Source organism: Triturus cristatus, chromosome 7 (genome assembly GCF_964204655.1).
Source record: "Triturus cristatus chromosome 7, aTriCri1.1, whole genome shotgun sequence".
Lineage (NCBI taxonomy): Eukaryota > Metazoa > Chordata > Amphibia > Caudata > Salamandridae > Triturus > Triturus cristatus.
In genome coordinates, this window is record NC_140590.1 from 1824547202 (window position 1) to 1824572021 (window position 24820).

Sequence of the window (24820 nt, forward strand, 5' to 3'; positions counted from 1 at the left end):
TGGCCCCCCTCCAACCCCAAAAGCAGAAATCAAGAGTTTGCGAGTTTGGATAGACCATAATCTGAATTTTAAAAAGCAATCAAGCAAGGTGGCCGCTGGATGCTACGGATTGCTCAGAATGCTCAGGAAGATCCTCCATCTACTTCCACTCACTGTCGGAAGAACAGTGGTCCAGGCACTTATTCTTTCACACCTGAACTATGCTAATGTCCTTTATCTGGATGCCCCTTTGGTAGCCACCAATAGGCTCCAGGTCATCCAGAACTGTGCAGCACGATTACTCACCAACTCTGCTAGACGTATGTCTGCTAGACCTTCTCTCGCAACATTGCATTGGCTGCCGGTTATGCAAAGGATCCATTTTAAAGCACTATGTATTGCTCATAAGGCCCTTTCTAATAAGGGCCCTCCTGTTGTTAGATCTCTCATCCAACCATACTGTCCATCCAGATCACTTAGATCAGAAAAAAAGCATCTTGTCTTAGTCCCTACTATAAAGAGGATGCGCAGTGGAGGACGTTGTTATGGGTATAATGCTGCAAAACTTTGGAACAGTTTGCCATTGATGATTCGGTCCGAATCTAATCATCTTCTGTTCCGTAAACGTTTAAAGACTCATCTGTTCCCTTAAATCTTTTACTTGCTCAAGGACTTGCTATAGCGCTGGGACGCTCTAGGGTATCCATGCGCTTTATAAATGCACTTTCAATTCAATTCAATTCAAAAGCCTAACTGCTAGGATATTCTTAAAAGCATATTTTCCAATAGCTGCTCTAAGGTATGACTGACAGAGGCCGGCTTCATGTGATGCTGCAAGCTGCTCTGCTCCTCTGATGTTTCTTATATGATATATGTCTAAAGAATGATGATGCATTAAACCCAGATCAGTTGACTGGGGGTGAGTGCTTGCAGTGTTCAACGCCCCGTCCATCATCCCCTTTGGTTCTGCTTAGTCCGCCCTAAGTTGGCTGGGTATGCCCGGACGTGGGTCCCTTGCTCACTTTGCCACTGGATTCAACCTATCCTCGCTGATGATGGCTGATTACCCAGAAACCGGTCCCAGGATGCTTGTTTCCGGTCCAGGGAAGACCTGGCTTGGCAGTTCGGGCTGGACTGTTCCCATGAGGCACAGGGTCAGACTGATTTGCATATGTCCATGTCTAAACTGGGGTGGCGGAGTGAGCTAAAGAATGATGATGGATTAAACCCAGATCAGTTGACTGGGGGTGAGTGCTTGCAATGTTCAACACTCCGTCCATCATCCCCTTTGGTTTTGCTCTGTATTCCCATATAGGCGGTGTTAAAAGCCTAACTGCTAGGATATTCTTAAAAGCATATTTTCCCATAGCTGCTCTAAGGTATGGTTGACAGAGGCCGGCTTCGTGTGATGCTGCAAGCTCCTCTGCTCCTCTGATGTTTCTTATATGTTATATGTCAAGTTCCCTGGAGACCTTCCTGGCGTGTGTCTTTATCTTTTTCTTTCATTGTACTGGAGTGTTTGAGAAATCTGTCAAATATGCTGGAACCATATTTAGCATTGTTCTGGCTCAGTCAAGGCACTTCGCCCGAGTGCTTTTCTTATCTATAACAATAGCCTTAAGGGCACCCGCAGGAACTCTGCATGTGCCCTGGTCACCTGGAGCTAGAATTTGATGAGGTCTTTTTTACACTCAACATCCATGCTCACCCGAGTGAACTGGATTAGAGTGCACCGGGTGTTTTTTGGCATGCAGAATATTTTCCTGTACGAGGCTATGTGACAGCGCTCCAATGTCTCGATGAGCCTTCCTGGGAAAGCACGGTGGCCACCATTTATTGCTGGTACTGATTTGGCCCCAATGACTCTTTGGATTGCCTCGGCTCGGTGGCTGTTTAATTTATGGTATAACTTGGATGGGGCGAACGTAGGGCGTAGTTGCATCATGGTGCAAGGGTACCTGCATTGCATGCAGGGTTGCTTTTGTGAAGAAAGGAACACCTTCCTGCACAAAAGCAATCCTGAGAGGCATTTTCATCTTGCACACATAGAAGGAGGAAGTAACAAGCAGAAATAAAGATATTCTGCTGGGGAAGATTCATCTTTTTGGTGCATTATTCGGTTCACAAGGGCTTGTAAATCTGGGAATGCATCATAAACCACAGGAGTTGTGTGGAATACCCCCACAGTGCCCATGGAGCTTCTACTCAGCGCAGAGTAACGCAATGCAGCGATTTACAGGGCGTTACTCATTTTTTGGAGCCATTCAAAGTCACACAAAGTGGCTTTGTGTGTCCTCAAAAATCTGACTTGAGATATGCATGGCTCTTGCCCCATGTTGGTGGTGGAAGAGCGATGCAAACCGGCTCATAAGTATGCTAGTAATGTTTATGAATTTTAGAACCTTGTCGCCAGGATTGTCATTATGATTTATCAGTGTTTTTGAAGCTCGAAAATGAACATTATAACTACATCTGTATCAGGAATGAATGGTGGCTAATGTTGATTGTTCATGTGATGCCAGTGACTTCCATATTTACAGCATTCGTCAAGAGTTCGTCCTCTCCCTCTCTGACTGTGGTCCTGGAGACGACAGCGGCTCTGCTGCTTCTGGCCGTCATCGCCCTAAGTGTTCTGCGTAAGTGATTTTACTACCAAGGTTTCATCATTGCTATGTGTACCTCACAGCATGTCTGAAACGGGATCTAGTGGGCAGATTGCATCAAGTGAGGGTGGAAAGTGTCAATTTAAACAATTCTCTATATTACAGTTTTGCGGTGATTGCTGTCCTGAGAAGATGAAGGTCCGATACGTTACTTAGGGGCATATTATCAAGGACGGTGTTGAAATTATCGCCGGTTTAGCGTCAGAAAACTGCCGCTAAAGCGACGATAATGGGCTTGATAATATGCCCTGGAGAATTCCCATAGAAGCCCATGCATCGTGGTGCTTTATAAACAATGAGTATAAACAAGACAACAAAACTCCTGAACAACAAAAGAATAAGATAACACAAAAACACAACCAAATAAAAAAGACAACGCACAATAAAAATGACGAGCGAACTCAAACTAGCATCCACCACGGAACACAATAAAAATGTCAACACAATGGACCCGAATATCAAAGTCACCCAGTGATAACGAAACAACACACCTACGTGACGTAACAACTCAACATAACACAACACATCACACCAACAGAGCACAACACATATACAACACAATAAAAGCACAAACCAACAACACTTCACAGCACAATATATCATAAAAAAACACAACACATCAGATCAGCACAAGGTAACACAGCAACACAATTTTACTGCTACTATTTATTTTCAGTTATGATTCTTGATGCTGCCGTGTTTGTCTGAGAAAATTACAGCCAGTTGTCCAATGTCAATGCTCTTTATTTCAGTTTTGTCTCACACAATTGCAGCCCCCCTGCCACTGCCTTTCTATCAATGCAAGACCCTGAGACCCTGCTTGTGATCAGTGAAGTGACAACGTGGCTGCTTCTTGCTAGCTGTCCTACAGCCACCCTCTGAGCTGAGGCTGATGTCCAAACCCTGGGCTGACCAAAGACCACAGGGGTGATAGTGGCTCCTGAGAATTGGTATTGGCTATCAATTGCACTGATCGACCTGAGCTGGAGAGAGCAGGACTTTCTTTTTTTTTTCTTTTTTTTGAAAACTCTTTTTATTTAGCAAGAAAAGCAAGGTCACAAAAGACAGTATCATCAAAGCCATAGAGTTGCTGCCACCTCGTGACATACGGTTACAGTGCAGGTCAATATGCATTCACAATAGTCTGTTACCGGCTAGATTTAGTCCACAGTCTCAAGGCAAGCAGGACTTTCTTGATGCAATGTGATGAGCAATTTTAAGATTTTGGGAAACTTTGAAAGGTGGGACAGTGGGACGGCGTGTTTGGTGTGTTTGTAAACCTAGCACTGGCAGGAAGCATTTCTTTCCATCTGTGGTGAGCAGCCTTCCGAAGCCAGCTGCTGTCAGAGTGTGTGTCCACACCAAGAGTACAAAACACTCAACGTGAAATAGGATGGCGTCTATAGGTTTTCTTTCCCAGACTAGGAGATGGAGAATATGGGCCACATTCACAAAGGTTCAGGTAGACCAAAAGTTTAAGGCCCTCATATATGGGGATCTCGCGTAGGGGAGCACAGCAAGGCTCCTTGATGCACTGCCCTACGCCAAAGCGGAAGGGCAGGAATGTATGGTATTCGTGCAATACGGCGCATCTCTGTCCTTTCTCCCTGCACTGGCACCGTTTCGTCAGCCTAGTGCCAACGCAGGCCCCCTTGCACCCTCTGTTGTCTGCAGGACTGCTTTTATGCAGGAAGGGGTACCTTCCTGCACAGAAACAATCCTAAGAGGCGTTTTCCTCTTCCTATTTGTGCAGCATTCAGCACACATAGGAAAAGGAAAAAAACGAGGAGAAATAACATAATTTCTCCTCATTATGCGTCTACTCGGGAGGTGTAAGATTTTGACACATTCCCAGGTGTACTAGTACTTGCAAATCTGGGAATACGTAAAAAACCATGGGTGTTGCATGGTAAAACCCAGTGCAACGTCCATGGAATGCCTCTCGGACGCAGAGTAAGGAGATACAGCAATTTGACTTGCGCGCTCTTCATCAAGATTTATGAGGCAAACCAAAGTCTTGCATGGTGGCCTTGTGTTGCTCCATAAATTTGGCTCAGAGCCTTGCGTCACACATGTACCACATGTACCAAATTGCATGGTGCAAATGTGATGCCAGGCTCTAATAAATATGCCCCTAAGTTTAATTAAAAGTCTAACTGTACTGCTTACCATATTCACAAAGGGACTTACGAGTAGTATGTTTACGACTACGGATGTGGAGGTAAGTGGGGAACCACTGCAGTCGTCAAGATACCACTGGTAATTTCCTTTGTGAATACCGACAGTAGTAAAGTTAGACTTTTGGTCTAACTGTACCTTAGTGAATCTGGCCCTATAGTTTTCTTTTTGATGAGCTGCTTCCTTCCAAACCCTTTCAGCTCAGCGAAAAGGTGGTACTGTAAATAAAAAGCAGAACTTGTTTGCCAAATACCGCCCTACCCCCTCCCCGGTGGTGTCTATTGGAATCTGCCCCAGGATGAGATGTCATAAATTGAGGTGACAGGCAGGTGCTTGGTATTGAACATAAATGTATTTTGTTATGTAATAGCCTTTAATACACAACATAGAACATATTCCAAATATTTAATTCGAAATGATAGTAGTATTTCACGAATTCCCCACTTAAACTGCAGAGTCTGATTCCTTCTGTTAATCTTCCGATGCATACTCAGTAATAATTAATTTATAGCGCTTAGAGATGGTTGTCGTGAGGTATGAACGGCTTGTTATAATTAGGATTATCAATAATACTTCTGAAACTGTTACTACTACTACTACTAATAATGACAGTCATCAGCATGATCAAAACACCAATTTGCAACTTCTCACACAAAGTGTATTTACTGCAATTGTAACAGCAGAAACATGATATAAAGCACTATATAGACACGCCTTTTATAAACAGTAACATTACTCCTACTACTAACAATCCCATTAATAATGCTATTTGTTTATTGTAAGAGTCTTCCTTACCTTTGCAGTTTTCAGAGGCTCTTGTGACAACAGTGTCCATCAACAAGCCCCCCCAGAGGAGGGCACTGAAGACAATGCTTGGAGGCTGACGAGATTAAGTGACCACCTCTGCATAGAGACTGCGAAAGAGAACGCAGGTAATGCCTACTTGCGCGAGGGGCTATAGAACAGAGTAAGGGTTACAACAAAACATGCCACAACAGCACAGTTGTGTAACAGGACATTATGGGGCAACATGAGCAAGCTCATGTAAACTGTATGTATGTTTGATTCAAAGGGGATGTCTTGAAAGACATCAGCTGGCTAGGTGCATGATAGCACTGATCTTCTTATGTGGTAAAGACCATGGATTTTCATTACTAACTCAAAGACAGTTCTATGTACAGATGAAGGCTGAAACAATATTTTTGAAAAAAGGACTGAAACATGTAGGCCGACAAATGTCAACAACAAATCAATATAGAGTTCTTTTCTTGAAAAATATTTCTTTATTAAACAGTTTAATATAATTGGGAGCAACAATGTTACCCTGGCCATTATACCACACACCGGGAATCAGCAGTATGCATTACATTTTCAACATATCCAGACACATACGCTTATTCCATAATGTTGTAAACATCCACATGTTGCTAACATAACAAAGAAACTGGTATAAGGTACAGTACTATGCATGCACAACCATCCCCCAGGCAATCGTTTCTTATATATGCCAGGTCCACCGTGCATCTAAGTTGCAGGGGGGCATGGAGAGAACCAAATAAAAAAAAGAATAAGTCATACATGCCTAGCCAGGCCTGAGCACCTTCCCTGAGAATCAACACAGGGACCTAAGTTCATCAGACACTGCTGTCCCCGCATATCCCTGAACCTGAGACTCACCTTTCGTGCACATTGATGAAGACAATCCCATATGATGCTGTTTTCCAAATCGTGTCATGGTGATCTATTATCCGATTATGCCTACAGCTTGTCTAATTAAACATCCCAATGGGCATTTTCAGGTTTGCTACCTAGTGAATCCGCCATTTTGGACAGCATATCTATTTCAGCGTGTACCCACTAAGCAGTTCGCTGACCCAGTCCATCATCAGAGGAACCCCCTGGACTTCCAGGACATGACAATATGCCATTTGGAAAGCACCAGTGCAAAAGTCAATAAATTTGTATATGTGCTTTGTACTCTTTGTGCGCTCCAGTAGTCCTAGCAAACAGAAAGAACCTGTCCACTCAACTCTGATACACATGACAGTATTTCCTCCCAATACTGAGCCACCACTGAACATGTGGTAGAACACTCTTCATCTTCCACACATCTGGGACACCCACTCAAGGCTCCTGGGTACATCTGGTTTGTTAAATTGGGAGATAAATAAGTGTGCTGCAGGTAATTGAATGGAATCATTTTTAGCCTTGCATTCCCAGATGTTTCCTTAATATGTCCCAAGAATACAGCCCTACCAAGTACCATGCATCAGGCATTAGACTAATGCATTTCAGTGTAGTAGTCCGCATCACCGAACTGGAATGCAAAGTCACACATTATAGCGCCTCCTGAGCTGTCAAGGCAGAGTGCTGCTTATGCACCATTACTGAAATCTGGAATTGCAGCGCATGGCGTGCTGCTCCTGGCAGGCTTGGGGGTTGGCTCAGGCTGCTCGCAGGCAGCTCTAGCTGCTAAGGTAACAGTGTAACAGTATGTCAGTCACACTCTTTACTTTAATAGGCCGCAGGATGTCCTGCCACCCGCAGCGCGTGTCGAGCGAGCGTCACTTCAAGTTCGTTGGCTGCTGGCAATGCCGCGGCACAGGCAGCTTCTTGCTATATCTAAAACCTTCAAATGGACCCCCCTCGAACACAGAAAGACCGTCACTCACGCCCCGGTCACCAGTAGACTCAACTACGGTAACGCACTCTATGCCGGAATAAACAAAACCCTCACCCGCAAGCTACAGAACATCCAGAACGCCACCGGAAGACTGGTCCTCGACCTGCCAAGACACTGCCACATCTCCCAGCACCTGCACACACTCCACTGGCTCCCCATCGAAGCTAGAGTCACCTTCAAGATGAGTCACCTTCAAGATGCTCACCCTCGCGGCCCTCCAAGACACTGGATCAGCATACCTGAAACAGCTGACTCAAAATCCATGCAACCCAGAGGACCCTACGATCAGACCAGCTCTCCTACGCTGTGGTCCCCCGCACCAGAAAGACCAGATCGGGAGGCCGCTCCTTCTCCTTCCTCGCGGCCCAAGCCTGAAACGCCCTTGCGCTCCACCTCAGACAGATAACATCGCTCCCCATCTTTGCAAGAAACCTCAAAACCTGGCTCTTCAACAGACCCCCCCTTGATGGACTGGAGCCTGCTAACCCCCCCCAAACCCCTCTCAGCGCCTTGAGACCCTTATGGGTGAGAAGTCGCGCATAACAAACGCCTGATTGATTGATTGAAAATAATATCATGCCAGGACCGACCCATCACCCCACTGGCGGCGGGCAGCTGAAAGTGACAGAACCGACAGCAGAGGTGCTGATCAGAGTGGTTCCAAGCTCAGTAGCCCACGACCAGAGCAGCACACCACAGTCCTGTGCAGAACTGAGCCACCCTGAATGCTGCCAGCTTGGCATTCTGCGGCCCATGGGAGAATCTGAGTTGTAATTCTGATTGTTGCCACAAGGGGCCATTACCAATCTGTCGCGCTTGCCAGCCTTGCAGCAAAGAGTAAGTGGAGTGAGGTAGTCCCCGCTTTTGTTTTCTAAAAATTTGCTTTATGATACCGCACACAGCATATTCCCCTGATGCCGTTCCTCAGTCACACCCACAAAAATAACATTGATGATCAAAAAAAAAGCTTTGACATCGCACCCGGTCTGAAGCCACACTGTTAAATATGCGGCAAGTAACAGGATATAAATACTAATTTATTGGCAGGACAGGCTCCTTTTAATGTACTCATGCCTCAACAGTCTAGCTGGGTCTGTCAGTGGTCCTCGGCTGACCAGCACCAGATAGGATTAGGTTTTTTTACAAGTCCTGCCAGGGCCCTGAGGTTCTGTAGCGATCCGAACCCGTGAAATCGGTATCGTAGTACTGACACGATTTTGGTACCAATGAACCGCAAATGATCCATTACATACATGACAGTGTTTTCGCTACGCAACTAGCATGAATTCACTGAGAAATAGGGCATTCTGTTGTAAAGTCATGGCATCCATTTTAGTTACGGCATCCATTTTGTTTCTTGCCCTCACATAGTCAATGAACTGGCAATGACCCCGACAGAGTCACCTTGTTAAGGACACGTAAGCTCGAGCCCCGAGAAAGGCTGACGCTGCATGACTAGGCAGAATCAAGCTGCCTCCCTTGCCTGAGGCCAGTCCTGCTATACTGGTTCTCGTGTCCGTTGTCCTGACTGAAAGGCCGAAGACGGTAGCCATGCCCGTTTATGATCCATAAACACCTCTTATCCTACTTTTCAATCCTTTGCATCTGGCTCTGCTCCTCTCCTTCTGGGCTTTTACAATGGGGAGGTTACGATTTTTATGATGGGGAGGATCGGGTAAAGAATGGAAAACTGACAAGGGGACCTGATCGTATACCGAAAACCTACGACTAATTATTGTTTGATGTCTATTTACTGTTTATTTGGGATACCGGGTTGGGCATGAGAAATATTCATGTAATGTTGCCTAAAGACATTTTTCGTGTATTTAAGGAACAACCCACTTAATGCAATTCGAACAGTCTCGTAGATTCTGCCTCTGTGTGGTTCCTATGACTTCTGTGTCCCTGCAGTAAATAAACCTTGGTCTTTGACGCCACCATCGAGAAGCCCGTGTCTCTGTTTATTTGTGCACTGAGACAGGAGGAACTCAGGGGTCTTTGGGTGTTGTTTCCCTGACACCTCTGGACTCTTAAAAGTCCAGAACCTCAAATTGGCGCCCAACGTGGGGTGACGTCATCCGGTACCGGTCCAAAGCCTGAAAAGTTCGAGAAGTTTCGTGTGGAGATTCCGGAGGGAGGTACCCCGCTTCATCGATCCCTGCATGTCGTAAAAGTGGCCCGACGATCTCTTCCACGAGGGTTCCCGTTCCCAGACGGCTACAGAGGACCGCTGCCCTGACTGTCGCCCTGTCTTGGACCCGAGGTGCAGACCTTAGTACGGCGAGACGTAGACGGGTTCTCCTTGGTGACGTCTTCCACATTTCAGTTAAGTATTAAGTGGGTTACGCTCAGTTTGGTTGTTCTTTTTTGCTCTGGTTTAATTCGTAGATTATCATTGGTTGCTCTTGTTTAGATAATCTTTGTTTTGGTAATAGTTCATTTTGGTAGGCCTAAGTTCTTTGCGCATTTTGGTTGGAATTTGTCTTTGTTTGTCATGACTACCAGTAGTAATTGTTTCCTGTCCTGGTTACGTTGCAACGGGGATTCCCGGTTGGAGGATTCGTGTTCGGTTCCTCCGATTGGAACTCCTACATATGAGCTCTATTGTAAACATGGTGTGGGTCCTATTACGTATAATGAAGTATGGGTCCGTTATACCAGAAAAGATGGTGTCCTTAGTTGGCCACCGCATGGTAGCTTCGAAACCGAAATTCTAGACAATCTAGAAATGAAGTTGTTTAAGAGAAAAGCCCGGCCGGCAATGTTTGATTCTTTTCGCGTATGGCGCAAAGAAGCCAAACAGAGAGAAATTAGGAAGACAAAGAAAGAACAGAAAGAGAAAGGGTTGACTTTAATGGAGTCTGCTAGGCAGCTCCATGTCAACGAAACTGAGAAAGCAATGGAGATGGCGAATAGAAAATATAATTTGGCAATTGATAAATGTTACCCTGTACTGCCATCTTGTCCTGCTAAGCCGATGGAGGATCATGAAAAGGATCCTCTGTTGTCTTACCTGTTGAATTCACCTCCACCGTATGCACAGGGTATTACAGTACCACAGTTACTACCTGTTGTACAGCCAGCTGCTGGTCAGCCTGGAGTAGTTGCTCCACTTCCTTTGATTCCAGCTCCTGTCCTTCCCGTGGTTAATGTTCCTTCGGCACCCCCTCTTCCTGGGTCGCCTGTTCTGCCTTTGCCTATCGTCACGCAAACTGCTTTACCTGCTACTCCCACCCTTACTATTTCATCTGCTCCAGCTGCCCTATCCCTGAACCCTATGGACATTCTGACTCCGCTTTCCGTTCGTCGGAAAATAACCGACTCTGTAACTAATATCTTAACTCCTCTCTACAGGTCTTTAATTGGGACCCCCGTTTCTGACTCTATACAGAGACGTAGCCAGCTTCCTGGTCCTCAGGAACGAGACATGTTAGATTCGACAGCTCTTAGGTGGATGTCGAAAGCTGTGAAGTATGATGCACAAAGAGTGTTAGATACTTTTATGCAATGGAATGAACCAACTCAACGTTATGTTTTTGACGTGATGTGTTCTCTTGTGCGTGAAGAATGGGAAGATGATGACTTAGATTCTGTCCCCTCTGATCTGATAAATATTCACAGAAGTTCGCCGCAGGAATGGTGATAGGTTCAGGAGTAAGGGGAGCGATAGAACTGATTTTAGCTTATAGGGATGATTCCCCTCTTCGAGCGACAAGGGACCCCGATGGTTCACCGACTACTAGGAAAAGACGAGGTCAATATCCGATGAGGGAAGTTCCACCGATATGGCGTGATGCAGTTCAAGCTGATGCTGCTAATGGTATTGCAGCTGCCCCGGCACAATTCCAGAGAGTGTGGATACACATCCCTTGGAAACGGGCCGACGTATTAGCAGTAAAACAGGCATTGCCAGACCCACGTAAAAATCCTGCTGGTTATTACAAAGAGTTAACGCAGACAGTTCAAGCGTGCGTCATGAATTTGGCAGACATTGAAATGTTATTTGGAAATGTAGTGCCACAGCCTATATGGGCCAAGATTCGGCAAGAGAACCACCCAGTCGCCTTAGGAGGTGATTGGCCAGCTATTGTAGCAGCAGATGCGCAACAAGTTGGCGGTGCTAAACCTGAACCTCTGATTGCTGCCCTACCTGGCAGAATAATTAATCTGATGAAAACGCTGATGCCAGCGTTACGAGTTAATTGGGATAAACTATCGGCATGCAAGCAAAAGAAGGACGAAAGCGTCTCTGACTTTTTCACTAGATTTGAAGAGACCTTCGTAGACCACGTTGGACAAGATATGAGTACTGAGGGAGGCCAGAGATTGTTTGTCGACAAGTTCGTGTTTAATTTATTACCCGAACTTAGTAACAAGTTAAAGGATTCTGAAAGTGCATGGGCAGTGTCGACGACAGCACAGATACTTGCAACTGCTCAGTATTACGAGAATAGAGAGAAGGAAGAGAAGGAAAAGTCAGAAAAGAAAACAAAAGATTTAAAGACTAAAGTTCTTTTGCAACAGGCGTATCCGCCTCGCTCGAATCAGTCAGATTCACAGCAGCGACCCCAGTTTCAGCAACAACCACAATTCCAGCAAGGGACGTCCCAAAGATTTAATTATGGGTTTTCCCGACAACAGTTAGCATGGAATCAGTGTGCCTATTGTAAAAAGGAGGGCCATTATAAGAATGAGTGTCCGGTACTGCACGCACAGACTAGTGGTGTCCCGGCTCAGAGAGGTAATGTTGGGTTTATGCAAACTCCTAGGGGTAGAGGACGTGGTACAATGACACCACAGGCTGATCGCCAATCGAATTATTTCGATCAGCGAAATGCACAATCTGCGCAAGCAGGTAGATCTCCACAGTATCATGTTGAAGATTATTATGATCATAATGAAGAGATTCAGAGAGGCGAGTACTAGGACAGCCACAGGCAAAGAGAGGGAGTAGTATCAGTTCCAGTTGATCAGAGTGGACCTTATGTCGCAGTAGTTACATCAGGCGTGGTCGAACCGTTTCTGTTGGATACTGGTGCGGCAAAAAGTTCAATTATGCGTGCAAAACTCCCTGGCGCACCTTTGTCTGGCTTAACGAACACTTCAGTAGGTTTCTCAGGCGCCCCTGTTCACAATCCTGTTTCTAGTCCTTTATCAATTTCTGTTGGGCCATGCGAACTAGAAGCACCCCTTATTCTAACAACCGGTTGTAATGAGAATCTGCTTGGTTTAGATCTGTTGAAACGCCTACATGCGACACTGTACTGTTCTCCTTCGGGAGTACAGCTCACATTAGGCAAAAGAGTAATCTCTCCAATGTATATGTCGATGGATAAGCTCCCACCGGAGCTGCGTTCTCTCCCTGATACTCTTTGGGCAACTGGTCCTAACGATGTAGGCCTCTTGGAAATTCCCCCTTATGTGGTAAGTCTGAAAGCGAATGCTAAATTCCCACGAATCCCACAGTATCGGATTTCGAATGAAGGGGAACGTGCACTCTTGCTGATTGTGAAAGACTTGATACAGAAAGATGTGATTGAGGAAACTAGAGGAAATATCTGCAATAGTCCTGTTCTACCGATTTTGAAACGTACTGACCCTTCCAAACCTCCAATCTACCGGTTTGTGATTGACCTCAGAGAGGTTAACAAAATAGTGATTCCACAGTTTCCTGTGGTACCAGATATCACTGCATTATTAACGTTGATTCCTGCCTCAGCCTCATGGTTTACAGTTATCGACTTGAAAAATGCCTTTTTCAGCATTCCGATAGCCGAGGAAAGTAGAGACATTTTTGGTTTCTCCTTAGGAGGTCGCAGTTTCAGGTTCAAACGCGCTCCACAAGGTTATTGTGAGAGCCCTTCAATTTACAGCCAAGCATTGAAGAGTCAATTAGATGCTCTTATACTTCCTCCTGGTGTTGCTCTGATCCAATATGTAGACGATCTTTTACTGGCTGCTGATGACAAGGAAACTTGCAAAGCAGCTACAATTTCTCTATTACATCATTTGTCAGACTTACATCACAAGGTGTCACCTTCTAAACTGCAATATTGTTGCCAAGAAGTGACCTACTTAGGTCATCTTTTGTCAAAGGAGGGAAGAAGGTTGACCCCAGAGAGAATCAAAGCAATTTCGCAGATGACTGTACCAAGCACACAGAGAGAAGTGCGTGCGTTTTTGGGTATTACGTCATACTGTAGGCAATGGATCCCAAATTTTTCTCTCATGGCAAAACCATTGGTAGCCCTGACTGGAAAAGGTGTTCCGAGCCCTTTGCCATGGTCTGACGAATGTCAACAGAGTTTCTCTGACTTACGTGATGCGCTGTGTTCAGCTCCTGTGTTGGGTACTCCTGACTACAGTAAGCCGTTTACACTATATGTCCATGAAAGAGAAGGATGTGCGTTGAGTGTATTAACGCAACAATTTGGTGACAAACAGCGACCTTGCGCATATTTCTCATCCACATTAGATCCGGTAGCCAGAGCATTGCCAAGTTGTTTGAGAGCTACAGCAGCAGCTGCAGTGTCTATTCGACAGTCTGCTGGACTAGTCATGAACAACATGTTAGTAGTCATGGTTCCACATGCTGTGGATACACTCATGAATCGAACGAAAACTCAGCACCTCACCAGTGCTAGACTATCAGGCTACGAGCTGACACTTTTGGCAAACCACATTCAGATTAAGCGATGCAACATATTGAATCCAGCAACGCTGTTGCCGACTACTCAGGAGTCGAGTGATTCAGAACCCCATGATTGCTGTTTTAGAACTGAGGAAGAGACAAAAGGTCGGATTGATTTGAAAGATACTCCGTTACTAGATCCAGACGGCACCTTATATGTCGATGGGTCGTGTTTTAAACTACAGAATGGTGATGTGACGGCCGCGTATGCAGTCACGACTTTGAGTACGATTGTTGAGACTGCAAGAGTAAGTCAGAATTCTGCCCAAGCTGCAGAATTAATTGCATTAACAAGAGCGTGTGTTTTAGCTGAGGGAAAGAGAGTGAATGTGTTTACTGATAGCCAATACGCCTTCGGCGTAGCACATAGCTTTGGACGTCTCTGGAAAGAAAGAGGTTTTCTCACGTCCCATGGAACTAAGATCCAACATGGACAGTTAGTCAGCGATCTATTGGAATCCCTGACCCTACCGAATGAAGTTGCGATTGTGAAGTGCAGTGCACATCGAAAGATTACGGATGATGTTGGCCCTGGGAATGCGTTTGCTGATGAGGTCGCTAAAGAAACGGCCAAGAACATGACGAGCCGAATGTACGTTGCAACGTCTGCAAGATGGATTGCTGAATCAGGAATGTGTGAGAATACGATTGAAAGTGTGAAAGCAATCCAGAATGAAGCAACTGAAAATGAGAAGAATGAATGGAAGGAGAAAACGGGTAAAATGGATTCAAGTGGATGTTGGGTTGATTTGTCTGAACAGCAGCGTTGGATGTTACCTGATGCGTATGTGCTCGCAGTAGTTACGATGGCGCATGGAGCAGCGCACATCAGTTCGAAAGGGATCTGTAAAATGTTAGCTCCAGTATGGAAGAACGATGGAATTACTAAGTGTGCGGAAAGAGTGGTGAAAAACTGCATGATATGCCTGATGCATAATCCTGGCAAGGGAACCCCAACCCCAACTGGTCATTTTGCTCCCCCTTCTTGTCCCTTTGAAGTGATTCAGTTGGATTTCATCCACATGGATAGGTGTAACAATCTTAAATACATCCTAGTGGTAGTCTGTGCCTTTTCAAGATGGATTGAGGCATATCCGTTAAAGGACAACACTGCTATGTCCACTGCCAAAATCCTCCTTAAAGAGTACTTCCCCAGGTATGGTATGCCACGGATTGTTTGGTCGGACAATGGAAGTGAGTTTGTAGGGAAAGTTATGAAGAGTGTGTGTACGGGTTTAGGTATTACCCAAAAATTTCACAGTGCGAATCACCCGCAGTCAGCGGGTTTGGTTGAAGGGTACAATGGCACTCTGAAACTGAAACTTGCTAAAATTCAAGCTTCCACTGGTCTATCTTGGCCAGATGCACTGCCTTTAGCTCTATTGTCCACCAGAGCGACTGTACACTCTCGAGTAGGGCTTAGCCCATATGAAATTGTGTTCGGTCGTCCTGCTAATGTTTGGGGAGTCCCTAGGCCAAAGGAATTCAAACAGATTGAATACCCAATGTTGATTGATTATCTTTATGACCTGACTGCTAAATTAAGCCTTATTCATCAGCAGGTATTTGAATCCTTGCCTAAACTGCCAGAGAGTCCAGGCCACACGTTAAAACCCGGCGACCAAGTTGTAGTACGGAACTTTGAATGAACTCGGAACCTCCAGCCAAGATTCGTGGGTCCGTTCCAGGTACTCCTCACAACAAGAACTGCTGTACGCCTAGCTGGAAGGAAGAATTGGGTGCACGCTAGCCATACGAAGCGTGTCCCTCTCCCACTCCCCTATGATAACTGGGTTAGACAGGGATTTGGCGTATCCGAGACAGAACCTGTTCCTAGGCACATCCCTTTCAGTGATGCAGAGTATATAACGGACCACCCACGAACTGAAACACAGAACTTTGACACCTCAGCAGGAACCGCTCCTTTGAATCCTGGACCGAGTATCGTACAAAGTGAACATTTGTCACCTGTGGAGTCGAACATTTCCGCACCTGTAGACCAGCTATTTCAAGATCAGACAAGACCCGGAAAGTACAGATATAATCTACGTTCTCATGTTATGAACTATTGACATTGCATAATTACCTTTCTGTTTGAAAACTGTTTTGATCTTACTGCATTCCATTCAGTCAGGAAGTTTGTTCAAATTTTTATCTTTTTGTTTTTATTGTTTCTCTCACCTTGCCATCTGGGTTACCGTAGGGTCGTAACGTGTGCCTTGTTTTAATTTGCAGGGAATCAGACATAAGGTCGGTTTCTTCTGTCTATCTTGGGAACTCCCAGGGTAAACAGAGGCAAGTTTTTAACAGGTACAAACCATCCGTTGCGAACGGTTGTAGAAGATGGAGCTTCCTGAACTGCGACGGGTTAATGTCATAAACGTGCACAAGACAAAGCTATATGACATACTATATAGCAAATGTTTTCTAATGCAATGTACTCTGACACTTCTAATTGTTTTGATAACTTTGGTAGGCGGAATTATTTTTGGTATTCAGTTGATCTTTACACCTGTTACATCTACAGTATCTCCCCATGTTCCCGTTTCTCCGACTGTTGTTTCTCTTCACTCTTTCCATCCTTTTCCTGCCCACGAGCAAGCTCGACGCTCTGAGTTTATAAATAACACTTTCATTCAGCTCTTGCACCAACATCAACTAGTAATTAACACAACAAACTGCTGGGTGTGTGGCTTGATACCACATACCATGGACAAGGGCATCCCTTATCTGGTTCTGCCCTTTAGTTATAATGGATCATTCTGGGCATTTCAGACCATGTTCGCTTATGCCCTAGAGACCTATCCTCCACGACCTCCGCGTTCCACTCGGTATAACTCTGCTAATAGAGCCTTGGTAAAAGGAATCACTGACATGGTTAGAGATGTCAATAACACTCCGTTCATTCCCAAGGATGAATTGCGAGTTTACATGGGTTGGAATGTTACGGAATATGACATTACTCTGGGTGAGAACAAACGTAAAAGCTCAACTCCGATCTGGGTCGTACCCCACCAAGGTCAGGTCTGTTTGCAAGGAAATGGGAGGAATCCGAAAGCTGGACTAGGGAAGAGTGACTGTATCGAAACATATGTTTTCCCGTCACAGTCTTCCCCAGCATTCTTAGCTGCTAAGGGTACCTATTTTGTTTGCCAAGACAGAGCATACACATGGCTGCCTGCTGACTTCTCAGGCTCATGTTATATCGCTCAACTGCTACCTCCGACATACACTGCTGCACCGGACTATCACAAAACTAGAGTTGTGAGAGGTGTTTTCAGTAAAGAAGACACTGCTGGCCAAGAAGCAGGAGACTTCTTCAAAGGTTTCCTTCCGTTCTGGGGGCCTATGGCCAACAGTAGAAACTTACGTCAACTAACACGGGTAGTTGAATCCACTATCACCGAAACTGCGGGTGCCCTTAGTAACCTGACAGCTGAGCTTCAAGCGGATCGCCTCATGACGTTACAGAACCGTATGGTTCTTGATGTGTTACTTGCAGATCGAGGTGGAGTGTGTAAGATGATCCAATCGAGTTGCTGTGTTTTTATCCCAGATAATGCGCCAACAGTATACAAGGCCATCTCTAAGTTACACAAAATCTCTGACTCTATTCATGTAGAGGAAGGTGACTGGTCATTAATGGGATGGTTCTGGAGCCTGTTGTCTGCGTGGGGATGGAAGGTTCTGATAGTCACTGGTGTTGCGTTGGTATTTTTATTTTCGTGCTGTCTCATTGTTCAGTGTGGTCCTGCCTTATGTAATCTTTGCATTTCAACATGCGTAAGAAGACCACCTGTTTTTAGAGATACGCCACGGGATAGAGTAATGCTTCAACAACATATCAGTGACCTAATGAACATAGAAATGGACTCTGACATAGAGTAAGTTATTGCCTATGTAAGGGCAAAAGGACAGTCTGAGGTTCTGTAGCGATCCGAACCCGTGAAATCGGTATCGTAGTACTGACACGATTTTGGTACCAATGAACCGCAAATGATCCATTACATACATGACAGTGTTTTCGCTACGCAACTAGCATGAATTCACTGAGAAATAGGGCATTCTGTTGTAAAGTCATGGCATCCATTTTAGTTACGGCATCCATTTTGTTTCTTGCCCTCACATAGTCAATGAACGGGCAATGACCCCGACAGAGTCACCTTGTTAAGGACACGTAAGCTCGAGCCCCGAGAAAGGCTGACGCTGCATGACTAGGCAGAATCAAGCTGCCTCCCTTGCCTGAGGCCAGTCCTGCTATACTGGTTCTCGTGTCCGTTGTCCTGACTGAAAGGCCGAAGACGGTAGCCATGCCCGTTTATGATCCATAAACACCTCTTATCCTACTTTTCAATCCTTTGCATCTGGCTCTGCTCCTCTCCTTCTGGGCTTTTACAATGGGGAGGTTACGATTTTTATGATGGGGAGGATCGGGTAAAGAATGGAAAACTGACAAGGGGACCTGATCGAATACCGAAAACCTACGACTAATTATTGTTTGATGTCTATTTACTGTTTATTTGGGATACCGGGTTGGGCATGAGAAATATTCATGTAATGTTGCCTAAAGACAACCCACTTAATGCAATTCGAACAGTCTCGTAGATTCTGCCTATGTGTGGTTCCTATGACTTCTGTTTCCCTGCAGTAAATAAACCTTGGTCTTTGACGCCACCATCGAGAAGCCCGTGTCTCTGTTTATTTGTGCACCGAGACAGGAGGAACTCAGGGGTCTTTGGGTGTTGTTTCCCTGACACCTCTGGACTCTTAAAAGTCCAGAACCTCAGCCCCAGGAAGACATTGCTGCGACCCTGGCAGGGCCCAGGAAAAATCTAATGAGTTCCTCAACGTGTTTCCTTTCACAGTGAGCTCTGTCTTTAAAAGACACACGAAGGGGCAGATTTACTAGACCCTTGTGTCTCCTTGCGCCGCCATTGCGTCACTTTTTTTGACGCAACGGCGGCACAAACAATGCGCCCTATTTACAACGTGACGCATCTAGGGAGATGCGTCACGTTGTAAAGCTCTGCGTCACATTTTACCTGCGTCAGGTATATTGTATGCAGGGGGGCGTTCCCACGCAGGACAGCCTCGTAAAAGTGACGCAGTGAAATCTACAAGATTTCAATGCGTCACTTTCAGGACGCCATTGCGTCAAAACCTTACGCCTGTTTGAAGCAGGCGTAAGGAGTGACGTAGTGTAGTTGGAATAGGCCACAAAATGCATTGCTGGAGTTGCGTCGTGCTTGCGACACGACTCCAGCTATGCGTGACTTTTGCCACAACAGATGCGTCAGAATTTCTGACACATCTGTCAATCCTTCCGCCATGGTGCGCCGTATTGTAAATACGGCGCATCCAAGGTGGCGCAAGCGTTTTTCAGGGTGACGCAAGTAAAGTGACGCATCTCTATAGATGCGTCACTTTCTTGTAAATCTGCCCCATAGTGCACACTTGAACGTAAGTTCTACTGCTGAGAGCATTTGCCCTTTCTGCCCCGGCCAGAGCGCTGAGGTCAACGGATTGCCTCACTGACTCAAGCAGAGAGAGCACTGTCTGTGAGCAGCACAGCGTATCTGTCAGCAGTGTGTTTAGGGACAGAGCACACAATAAGGTACAGATTACAACAGGAAAAGGAGTTGGATTGCAGAACTAAGTGCGATAAGGTGTTCCGTAGCCAAATATGCAATTTGTCTGTGGTTCTGCAAGCAGCAGTAGTGATCACAACAAGTGTAAAATCACATAGAATGTGAGTAGATTGTGGATATACAAACGTTTTACAGCGGGATCAGGTGCTTTGCAGCAGTTTTAAGTTCTTTTCATAGCTTGTCCTTGCTCAAATGAATGTAATTTCTTATGTTTATCTGTTTCCATGTACTTAATTTCTTGAATTTGCTCACTAACAGTGTCACTCTTAGTGTCATACATGTAGTAGTTAAATGTCATTCATAAGTACTCTGAAACTTTAAAAATGTCACACATAAGCACTCTTAAAATGTGCCAGTCTGTGTTTCATGTGGGATAGTGCCCTTCCATTTTTGTTGCTTTGCAATAGTTTTAAGATTTTCGTAGAGTTTCTTTTTGCTGAAATCGCTGTAATTTCTGATATTTAAATGTTTCTCTCATCTTCATTGCTTGAGTTTTGCTTGCGAGAAAGTGTCATTCATTGTTGTTGAATGTCACTCATGTTTACACTGAAATTATGAAAATGTCACACATAAGCAATCTGAAATCTTAGCAGCTACGAAGAATAAGGGCCATTACTTCGACATTAGCTTCAGGTCCAAATGTGTCTTACACCTTCCTCAAGCGAGTTCCTCTGTGTTGTGCATTAACACGTCATAGAGAAACATGATCGCCTTCCTGTCGTGTCAGTGTGTTAGAAATAATTGTAGGAGGTTGGAGAGTTCTGGCTACACTCCAGAGAAGGGAAAGCTGTCCTGTGACCGCTGTGTACCGGGGCTCAGTTCATAAGCTTCAATAATAGTTGTCAAAGAGCATATGGACTTATTATCTTCCATATCTCCCATAAGGCGAGCCCTTCTTCTGGCCAGGGGGCAGTATTGTGTACCCTTTTGAGTTTGGTGTAGCTGAGTATCCAACACAAAGGCAATTCTGGGACATATGGTATACCATTTGCTCAGGGCTGCACATAAGTTCTCTAGCTCTTACCAACCATTCTCATCAGAAGTCCCCCCCCCCCCATGACTGCTCTTCTTCAGACCCATCAGCCATTCCAGGACCGCGTGCCCTCTCAGTCACATGCATATATCTTCTTGATCAAGGTCTGAGCCAGTATCCTTCTAGCTCACTGGACATGGTATCGGCTCTGCTGCATAGTACAATTCATAGTTGGGAGCTGTCAGCTACACTTCAACCAAAGAAGCATATCATTTTGGTACTTCTTCCCATCCTCTACCAGAGCCCCACATCAATGGTTTGAAAAGGAATTGCAACTTCTTGAAGAAACCTGTATTCAGTACCACTGGGAGCACTGCAAAGAGGTGCAAGAACCAGGGCAGCACCAGCAGTTTAGAAACATCCACTATGCCCATTGGCTACAACCGGAAGTGGCCTCTAAAAGGAGAGTGACTGCCACAGAGAAGACAATGCCCAGCCTACATTCCCCTCCACCTTTTTCTGAATGATACACGTTCTGTCCAAATATTTGAATGTTTCAGAGCGCCACTGTAAAACCATGTGCCGCAAAGACCCACACCAGTCATCGGTTAGCCTAGAGACGGGAATAAACAGGATTTGTCCCAATTTACTTGATGATACTTCTCTGAAAGTCTCCAGTAAAGTCATTAGGGGGGTTATTTATGAGAGCCTTGCGTCACTTTTGCACCACATATAGTGGTATATGAGTGACAGGGCTCTGATTCAGATTTATGAAGCCACTCTAGCCAGCCTGTGTGGACTCATAAATCTTGAGGAAGCGACACAGCGCAAATTGCTACGTCGCCTTACTCTGTGCTTGGAAGGCTTCCATGGGTGTTGCGGTTGGTGTTTCTGCGCAACACCCATGGATTTTGATGCTGCCCCAAATTTACGAAATCATTTAAAGTTTGGGGAGCCCAAAATCTTTATATCTCTCAAGGTGAAGTGTAACAAGGAGGAATCTGTTTATTTCTCCTGTTTGTTTCTCTTTCTATTCACATATAGAAAGAGAAAAATGCCTCTCAGGATTGTTTCTGTACAAGAAAGTGCCTCTTCTTGCACAAAAGCAATCCTGCATTCAACAGAGGCACCTTTGCACCATGGTGAAAGGGTGTCCACACTGGTGCTAGGCTACCAAAATGGCGACAGTGCAGGGAGAAAGGAAAAAAATGCACAGTTTTGCATAATACGGTGTATTCTTGCCCTTTCACTTTTGTAAAGTGCACCGCAGTAAGCTGACTTGCTGCTCTGCACTATGCCAAAATCCCGTAAATTAGGGCCCAGATGTCCTAGGATAGCATGGTCATCCCAGAGATATATAAGAGACTGTGGTCAGCATACCATCGTCAACTCAAATGCCCCTGCCTGGCCCCTTGATCTGCCACCAAAAATGCAAATGGTTCCATCACCAAGGCAAATATAACAGGCGACAATGGGCAATGTTGGCTCGTGCCCCTTCTAATCCCGAATGGGTCAGAAATTGGCCTGCCTTTATGCAGTCTGGCCAATGGTTGGGAGTATAATAACTTCAAGCACTATATTCATACCAGACCCATCACAATCTTACCGACAAGTAAGGGTGTAAAATGCTTCTCAATATCCAAGCAGGCCATCCATGGGATGGCACACTGTCTCCTGACTCAATCCATAACTATAAATAGTTGACGCAGTTTCAAACATTTGTTATGGCCTGGAATCAACCCATTCTGAACTGTTTGATGATCTGTGTAATCAGCATGCACTTTCCCCAGGACCTTTTTAATGTGGATTCATTGGTGACAGGAAGCAATAAGAGTTCACCATATGAGCTCTCGATCACGCTTTGGGAGAACCACCAGCACCGCCCCGCTCATAGATGAAGGCAGCAGCCCACTGACCCTAGCAGACTCTTACAGATGAAGCATGCAAGAAGTGACTCATATGTGGCATAAAACTCAGAGGGTAACCCCTCAATCCATGGAGACTTGCCCCTGGCTATCTGTTTGAGTCCAGCTTTGTCTCATCTACAGATAAGGGGTATCAAACTCCACACTTGCAACAGGTCAGTGGTTGGGACTAGAATCCAGCCTAGATAATCATTGATGCGTTCAACAGACAACACGTTTGGGGGCGTGCACGAACCCTCATGACATTGTTTAAGGGTTGGGTTAATAGCACTTTGGGTATTAACTATCTTGTCCTTCCTTGTACAAATGGCACCAAATGGGGACCTTGAAACCTCAGACTTCATCAGCCCTTCTAGCATACTTCCAACATTGCCCCCCTCAGCATGTTGACTTAGCACATATTCTCCGTGATACAACTTACCCAACCTGTCCACAGTCACTTTGTATTCAATTTGCAGACATCTGAAGGATTTGTGGGGCCATGGGCAAGATATATTTTGAGGCAGCCTTGTATTTGTTACCACTTTCTGGACGCGCGCATGATATTGAAGTAAGAGATATGCAGCTAGTGCTTGAAATTGGAGCTGTAAGTGCCAAATATTTCCCCCTTCACTATTGTTGTTCCTGCTGCAGCACTCAAAAAATAAGTGCGGCTCTGAGGATTATCACCATTAATTGGTAAAAATGTAATAACTTTCTCCTAATTTCGTGCAGCAACCCCTCCCTACCCTGAGCCTTTGTCATCCCCAGGACCCCATCCCTTGAGCCAAAACATAACTTTTAAGGGAGGGGAACTGTGTATCCCCCCCTCTCTGATCCTTAAAAGACAAGTTTGCTTCTTCCTGGTCGGAGATTTAAAAATGCTTCTGCCAGGTGGAAACAAACAAATGCTTAGACGTTTATGAAAACTAGACACCCAGGGGAGTCCAGTATGGTGTCACTTCTGTGGCGCCTACTACCATTTGTGTATCAGAATGCCCAGCAAAACTCAAACTTTGGCTAAAATCTCACATTATATTCACATTTCTGTAATGTAAAGTTTGGGAATCTGTAGGGATCCAGAAAGCTCCTTCCACCCAGCATTCCAACAACTCTCCTGGTAATCAGTAAAAAGTGATAAAAGTGTAGCCTTAATGGTGAAATAAGAAGAATTGTTGCATTTTTATGTTACTAATTGGGGTAGTATGTGTATATGTAAGATCTGCTGTGAACAATGGCTATGCAGTAAATGAACGCCTCCTCTTCCCCTTAGATTCCGGATGTGTACTCTGCCCCAATGGATGGCTGCTCGTCAGAGGGAGGTGCCTCTACTTTTCAGAAGAGCAAAAGTCATGGAGCTCCAGCCAACATTTCTGCCAGAGAGAAAAAGCCAACCTCCATCTCATCCAGGATAAGACTGATATGGTGAGCTACGTGGGGACCAGGGGGAGCGGAGCAGGGTAAGGACGTGCCCTTACACTCATGCATATATTGTGTGTTTGAAAGGAATACATATTGCTGCCTTATGTGTGAAGAGTTTAACCTTGATTGCAATCTCAGCAGGAATAGTTTTATTTCTTTTGACGACTGCAGGTTATGAAGTTCCAACAGGTACTTAGACAAAAAGTATTGACGTTTAGGATTTGAATTTGGGTACAGTGTGTGTGATGTTTCTGTGCAGCCTTTCCTGGAGGTGCACCAAAAATAAGTATTGCATGTGAAAATTCCTTTGAATGGGCATTAGACACACCTCATCTTGTAAAATGTATTTAAAATAGGAGTTTTGTGGTAAAAAGCACTCTTTGAACTTGTGGGTATTGAAAAAAATCATGATACAGGCACCAGGTGAGGAGGTACGTGGCTGTGTTGTGAGGTCCTGTCTCGAGTTGCATCACGCTGCATTAGTTTCGATGAGGAGCTGCAATGCGAGGTCCTATGTCACACTGTTTTGTGCTGTGTTGGTACCAATGAGGAGCTGTGAGAGTTGTGGTGTGAGGTTCTGCGTCAAGTTGCATCACACTGCATCAGTTCCGACGAGGAGCGCCAACGGCTGCAATTGAGGTCCTGCATCGTGCTGCCTCGAGTTGCATCAGTTCTTGGG

The 24820-nt window shown here is 45.2% G+C and overlaps 1 protein-coding gene across 1 annotated transcript in view; it reads left to right on the forward strand.

Moving 5' to 3' along the window:
* LOC146813298 (killer cell lectin-like receptor subfamily F member 1) overlaps positions 1 to 24820 on the forward strand; it is an 82862-nt gene that overhangs the window by 23196 nt on the left and 34846 nt on the right. Inside the window, exons 2-4 of the mRNA XM_085614745.1 lie at positions 2520 to 2615; positions 5624 to 5752; positions 23993 to 24144. Coding sequence (XP_085470871.1) covers positions 2520 to 2615; positions 5624 to 5752; positions 23993 to 24144 — 377 coding nt within the window. The remainder of the gene's footprint in view (positions 1 to 2519; positions 2616 to 5623; positions 5753 to 23992; positions 24145 to 24820) is intronic.